Here is a 7760-nt window from a genome sequence, read left to right as displayed (position 1 = left end):
CATATAGCCTACATAGACCAAGTGTCCTAGGCTATATAGCCTACATAGACCAAGTGTCCTATCGCCTACATAGACCAAGTGTCCTAAGCTATATAGCCTACATAGACCAAGTGTCCTATAGCCTACATAGACCAAGTGTCCTAGGCTATATAGCCTACATATAATAGCCTAAAGCAGCTGAATGAGCAAGACACCGCAGGTTAGAGGATGTTGGGGATCTGCTCTTCTCTGCCTTCACACAGAATCATTTAGGCCTTTGCCAAACTCCATTAGAAAATGTGTCAGTTCTTAACAGGTCACTTTATAGACCACCACTAACTTTCTCATGGAAAAGTGTTTCAATCTGCTGTATGAAATATTAAAACACTGCTACCGAGGGCTAACCCATATCCTGTTCTGTTTGATTTTTACTGTGGAAATAACAATTTTACTAACTGTGAAAATTGAAATAAGTAACGCTAGAGAGGCCAATCTATATAACCCCAACCCTAAAGAGAGTGTTAAATAATAATCTTTACTACATATGTATTTTTGTTGTTTAGTATTTATGTTGATAATAAATGTGTTGAGTGAGATGATTTGAGGGAGAACTGAGACAGGTTTCTCCCAGCAGAGAGTGAACAGAGTCTGAGTTGAACATTTTCACCGCCAGCCAATCCCCGTTCCTCGTGGAGCGCGTCATTATATAGAGTAGCCAATAGCAACGTGGACAGGGTCTCCACTCGTCCAATAGGAGCAGAGCTGCCTGTATTGGGCGGGTCTTGGAGCCTGCAGTACTGAGGAGGCTCCGGATGCGCTGCTGTCCATCCGAACCCGAACCCGGGATGGAAGACCTTCTGCCCGGACACCGTGGAGCCCGACGGGCCTCAGAGTAGCGAGCTGCCGGGTGTCTGTGCGGAGGTAAGAGAACAAGCATGGAACTATATTTAAATGTGAGTTTAAAATCCCGCCACTAGATTTGTGTGGACAGATTCCAACAAGTGTCCTCAGCTGTGAGTGTCCATCAGAGACTCTATGTGGTGTTCTAGAGCCTGATACCTGTGATCTAAAGTCCATGTTCCTCATGTTCCTCATGTTCCTCATGGTCCACCCTGCAGGGCCTCATGCGGTTCCACAGTCCCTCTGAGCCTCCACTGTGATGGATCCCTGTGCGCGCTGAGTCCTCCACAGGGCGCACTAGAACCCTCAAACATCCAGGAAATTAGCCGCTTCCTTCGGAACACCTGGAAATACAGTATGGGAACGTGTTGAGGCAGAGGGACACATCTACAGACGTCCCCTGCTATGAGACACCTGGACAGGAACTGACTGAGACCAGAGACCAGAGACAGAGACCAGAGAGCAGAGACCAGAGACCAGAGACCAGACCATACCATGAAGGAGAAGTCTAAGAACGCGGCCCGGACCCGGCGGGAGAAGGAGAACAGTGAGTTTTATGAACTGGCCAAACTGTTGCCTCTTCCGTCTGCCATCACCTCCCAGCTGGACAAAGCGTCCATCATCCGGCTGACCACCAGCTACCTGAAGATGAGGATAGTCTTCCCTCAAGGTAACACAGCTGCATGCAGCCTACACACAGTGGCAATAGAAAACTACATAGAAGAATAAAAATAATCATAAGATAATAATAATAATAATAATAATACATTTTATTTGTAACGCACTTTACATTTGAAACAAATCTCAAAGTGCTACATGGTAAAAGCATCAATATAAAAAACGGATAAAAAGCTAACATAAAAATATGAGCATAAAAGCAGCAACCAGCAAGGTTAATTAAATAAGAAAATTACAATATAATCAACTAAATATTTATTACAACAGTTATACAATTATAGATAACTATAGATACAATTATATATAATAAAATAAGTTCGTATTTATCCTCTTTTTACTATAATTACGGGTGTTATATTTATTATGAAGCTACGGGACTATTGTTATTATACTTTCAGTATGAGGCTAGTAGGAATAGTACCAATCCTATTTGATTTGATTTGCTCTGTGGCTTGTATGCGTTTTTTATTATTCACTATTTGTCTTGATATTAAATAGGCCTAATACATTTAGAATAATAAGTATAAGTATTTATTATTTTTCTGCTGTCCTTACTGGCTGCTCATTTGTAACTCCGCTTTTTTCATAATTTTACCGGAATGAAAAATCAGTTTCTCGTCCTTTCAAATATGTTATAATGAAAATAAAACGTAATACAAATTATAGGCTCTAAAAGGACACACATCAGTAGGCATCATTTATTTTAAGTGTAGTTTTTTTGTTTCTCGCGTTCCTCTAAAGGAGATATCTCTAGGCGGTTAAAACATGTAGAAAATAGTGTTAAATTAATAGTTAATAATGATTAAAAATGTCTACATTATGTTGGTGTTTCACATCTGTCCTATTAAATATGTTTCTCTGGAGTTTATAATTAATATAATTATATTATTTATAAGACCCGTCTCATCGTGTTAACATTCAATAGAATAAAGTCTTCTGATTTAGTTTGTCCTCACGGTAATGTCGGTAAGAAATGAGTGTAGAGTCTCCTGTCCCTCAGTCCGTCAGTGTGTCCGTGCGGCCCCCGGCAGCAGATGAGCTGTGATGGGCTTGATGGGCTCCATCCAGCGTGATTGCTGCAGAGCCGCTGATATTAGTATGATGTGCACGTGCGATCCCTCAACATATGGAGGTGTTTGTAGAGAGAAGCAGGCTGCGTGCGTGTAGGACAAAGAAAACACAAAGGAGTCATGGACACAGAGGACCTGACTGGAAAGGCAGCCTGTATTGATTATTAATTTTCTAATCATATTATTAATATTCAATCACTGTGAAACAAACCAGAGGAAAGAAGCATGACGAATGAGCCCTTTAGCCTTCTATATATTCAGCAAAGTTAGTCCAAAAATAGAAATTAAAAAGAGGTGAGAAAAGAGCTTTAAATGTAAATGTTGTTCAATCAGCATATGAGGCAGATTCAGGTTATTAATATTAGTTATGTTCCATCCAGTCAGCACCAAGTTGTTATTTACATCACTGGATGCCATCGAGGTTCGAGTGAAAACCAGAGATTCTTATAAAGCAACATGTTGACAGAAACCTCTTATTATGGAACCACAGCATTAACCTGAGCAGTAAATACTGAGTGTGGAATCAGGACGAATGTGAGTGATGAGAAGGCTCCAACGGCTTAGGTTAGGCTTAGGTTAGGGTTAAAACGTTGCATCCAAGTTGGGTGCACGGAGGGGCATGGGCACAGGGGGGTAGTGGTATGCCTTGTGGGCATTTTAAAAGGGTTCTTTTGTTAAAACCATAGTTTTTTGGTTAAAATCCCATACAAAATAATTAAGATAAAATTGATAAAAAATAATCAAAATCTAAATCTAAATTATTTTTTTTTAAATAATTTTGATTTTAATTAAAATAATTTAAAAAGATAAAAAATAAAAGATATAATAAAAAGGTGTAACCTGTTTAAGAGGTACAACCACAGTTGGGGCCATGGGAGTGTCATATTTTTATCAAAATTCTCCTGATTTCCATGGTATCTCCCCTGGTCTTAGAAAGGATAAAATAGGAATGAAAAGGAGGTATGTTGTCACGGCCGTTCATGATAAGAATTAAAAAAAATAAAATAGTGTTATAATCTTTAAAATAGACTTATTTATTATTTATTTATTTATTTTGTTTAAAAGTATTTTTTTGCACAGAATTAATAGAATGAGACGGCATGACACATACAAACACAGGCAGACACACATATATAATATTATATTATAGGGGGTCAGTGAAGTGCTATAGGATAAAAGTGCTTAAAACATGGCAAACCAAGATATACAATATATATATAAAAAAAGGAAAAGCTTTAGGGTTAGGGTTAGGGTTAGGGTTAGGGTCAGGCTCCGGTTCCCTTCAGTCAGGGGGTTGTGATGGTATGACTCTGTAGCATCGTCTTCCCTCCAAGCATGAATACACTGAGCTCTCAGTAACACTGTACATGACTGGAGATGTCTCTGTGGGTCAGGCTGTTGCATGTGAAGCTTTGTGGATCACTGAAGGGACAGTCTGCACACCTTTACACACTCTGCTGTTTTAAAGGCCGGACCTCTTCACCCTGATGAACTGGCACCTTTTTACTCAAAGAACCCCCACATCCCCACAAACCAACATCCCCACAAACCAACACCCCCACACCCCCACACACCCACACCCCCACAGCCCCACACCCCCATCCACTCCACCAGGAGCCACATGTGATGAATTAGGCGTGAAGAAGCCCATCTGAGAGGGCTGGAGTGTTTTTGCTTAGTGGAGAAGAAAAGCTAAAAGTCTTCTGATTTTGGAGTGTACCAAGAGGGGGGGGGGTTATTTATGACAACTCAGAATGGTCACTAGGGTGACCTCTGACCTCAGCCATGTTGTCCATCCTGGGTTAAATTACATGACTCCCCACACTGAGTCAGAGAGGAAGGGTTTGATCACATTTATACTTTACATCTTGTTTACTGTGACAACAACAACATACAACACCGCTTCTTTTTTCATTTTTTATTTCTTTTTTTAATTTTCATCACAAACAAAAAGGTAACCTCTACAGACAGACTCACAAACATACAGAAAACAAGCATCAAATCAAATCAAATCAAAACAACACCCTAACCCAACACCAATTGTTAACAAAACAAAAGCATGTTGTGAGGATCAAGTGAACAACGTGTGATGTTGTGTAGTCAGCAGATGGACTTTGAGTTGGACCATTAATGTGTGGCGGGTTTTTCTAGGATTATGCATCCTTTTGTATATAATGACCTCACATTGAAATGGATCGACTGAGCTACTTTATTATATTAATTATATTTATTATATAAGGAGTTTTACTGCGTTCTCAACACGTTCAAACCCTCAACGTCACTGGGACTTTTAATACAAGACTGATTTCCAATAAACATGAATGCGCTGCTGCTTACCCGCTCTTAGCAACAAAACCTTTATTATTATTATTATTATTATTATTATTATTATTATTATTATTATTATTATTATCATTATTATCATTATTATTATTATTATTAGTAGTAGTAGTACTAGTAGTAGTATTGTTATTGTTATTGTTGTTGTTATTGTTATTATGGCTCTTTAATGATGTGTCCTAATGTGTAAACTGAACACAGCGACATTTTAATCGTCGAGGTTATGATGATTAAAATATGAATACGCTGTTATTAAAACGTGGCGGACCTGAGCGGACTTCGATAGAGTTGATTTGTACAATTTATCAACAATTTAAAATTACTAAATTTAATTATTTAAATTAAATTTAAATAAACTATTTCATTTATTTGCGTTCTTGCGATTTATTTGTATATGTATATGTAGCCTGTATATATATATATATATGAAAGTGGAGTTATTGGTAAATGATACTGAGTCCCACGTCTGGTCTGAAAGATATGGAGTAATGAAATCCTAAATAACATCTTGTGTTGGTTTATATGATAAAACAATACGTTGGATGAAAATAGAATAATAAATAATAAGTCTGCTCTCTTCAGGAGCTTCATTAACTTTCATTAACTTCAGCTTCCTGTATTAGCAGCTGCGCTCTGTGTTCAGGTTCGGTTCGTATAGGTGAGCTGCTCGTTACCTGCAGCAGGTCTAGGTTCTGGTCCACAGCAGGCCTGCAGCAGGTCTAGGTTCTGGTCCACAGTAGGCCTGCAGCCCTCAGCTACACTCTGGACCCTAATGAGCCTCTGTAATAACTCGTGTGTGTGTGTGTGTGTGTGTGTGTGTGTGTGTGTGTGTGTGTGTGTCTGTGTGTGTGTGTGTGTGTGTGTGTCAGCATATAGTTCTTCATAGACACCGTGGTGCTGTGAAGCACGTGCGCTCCAAATGTACATTTCTATCATCATGCACGCGTGCTGCTGGTTTCTCTGTGGATCTGGTCCTCTGCAGCTCTCTGCAGCTCTCTGCACCAACACCGCTCCTTTCACTGTCTCTCATTATAGGATGTTTTTAACCAACAAGAACCTCCATAATATTACAGACTTGATTTATTATTATCACAACAATAATACATATTCTCACTTCTAGTCTGCTGAAGGAAATGTGAACTAAACTCAATGATTGGTCGTTTTATTCTGGTTCCAACTGAAGCACAGCACTCTTATAGTTTTATATATAGCCTCATACTAGCAACAATAATAGTAGTTATTATTATCAATATTATTACAATATTGATAATAATAATAATAATACAAATATTATTATTATAACAGTAATAATGTATTGTTATTATTATTATCATTATTATTATTATAACAATAATACTTTATTATTGTTGTTATATTATTATTATTATTATTATCATTATTATTACTATTATTATTATTATTATTGAGTATTTCTGTAATAACTAGGTGAAGCGTATATATAGAGATAGCCAAATGATAAATTCACTATACTGTAACTGGGGGCCGTTATTATCCGTTATTATCTCTCAGCTCTGTCCTGTTTGTCTCTGTCTGTAGTAGAAGCCGGTGTAGTTTTCCTCTGGTGGCTCATTAGATTGTGTGTTTTTAGGTAATGGTGAAGTCTCTCTGAGGCGGGAGGCTGCGGGCCTCTGCGGGCCGCTGCGCTGCGGGCCTCTCCCCCTTTGCGGGCCTCTCACGCCGCTGCGGGCCTCTGCGGAAGGCAGAGCGGGATTTCCATGAGAATAATACCGCTGTTTGCTCTGAGCCTCGCGCCATCTGACGTGTTATTTTTACGACTGTTGTGAAGGCTTTATATATATATAATTTTATATATATATATATATATATATATATATATATATATATATATATATATATATATATATATATTGTTATTATTATTATTATTATTTAAAAAGCCGAGTGTAACTTTTTTGGTGTGTGCAGGCTGCACACTGGGACATCAAACCGGGACATCAGACAGCTAAGCTGCAGTCTACAGTCTACGAGCCGTTTTATTCAGTGACATGTCCTCCTGCAGACTCAGCACGTTATCTACCATCACTACCAGCTCTCTGTGCAGCCTACACACTACAGCACTCCGTTTAGTTGTTGATTATTAGAATAAAGAATAGATAGGACTTATGTACACAAGTAGTGAAAAAATAGGTGTATAGGGGCTATATATATATATATATGTTGTAACATACAGGCACAAATCACAGTAGACACATGTGGCTATATGAATGGATAGACGTAGGTGTCAAAGGAACTTTATGACTTTATATTACATTTTTAAAGATTTTTCAAAATCACTCTTTTTCTTTCTCCATTTTTAATTTGAATTTTGAAAATAACTTTACATTTTTTTTCATGGAAAGACAGCAATCACCTGAATAACTTTTGATGTATGTATGTATATATATAAATTATATATATATGTGTCTATGTAAAAAAGCACCGATGCCAATAACATAAACAAAACGTGTATGTACAGTAAAAATAAACAATATGAATTGTGCAAAGAAGTAAATTGACTGAGTGTGTATGTAGAGTATATTTACAAAAATATATAACATGTAGGACTCATATTTATATTATATTTAAGGATTGACCCGTGTTAATCTTCGTATTCTTGGCATTGTCATCGAAATAGTTATTTTTCCTGATCATATGATGTACTTAAATGTGTGTGAAGTCTTAAAATTGAAAAGATCTTCACTAATTATGTAGTGCTGAACAATATACTCTATTAGTCTGTAAAACCAGCAAACAGACATTATTGTTACCATT

General features: G+C 37.6%; 1 protein-coding gene across 1 annotated transcript in view; it reads left to right on the top strand.

The window, feature by feature from the left end:
- Window positions 1-463: 463 nt before the first annotated feature.
- Window positions 464-7760, top strand: part of sim1a (SIM bHLH transcription factor 1a) — a 30681-nt gene continuing 23384 nt past the window's right edge. Inside the window, exons 1-2 of the mRNA XM_074654840.1 lie at window positions 464-900; window positions 1098-1549. Of these exons, the coding sequence (XP_074510941.1) occupies window positions 1375-1549 (175 nt within the window). The 5' untranslated portion in view covers window positions 464-900; window positions 1098-1374. The remainder of the gene's footprint in view (window positions 901-1097; window positions 1550-7760) is intronic.

The sequence above is a fragment of the Sebastes fasciatus genome, chromosome 12, assembly GCF_043250625.1.
Source record: "Sebastes fasciatus isolate fSebFas1 chromosome 12, fSebFas1.pri, whole genome shotgun sequence".
In the NCBI taxonomy this organism is placed as follows: Eukaryota; Metazoa; Chordata; class Actinopteri; order Perciformes; family Sebastidae; genus Sebastes; species Sebastes fasciatus.
The sequence above is the reverse complement of the archived record's forward strand: the minus strand, read 5'-3'. Positions and strand labels throughout refer to the sequence as shown.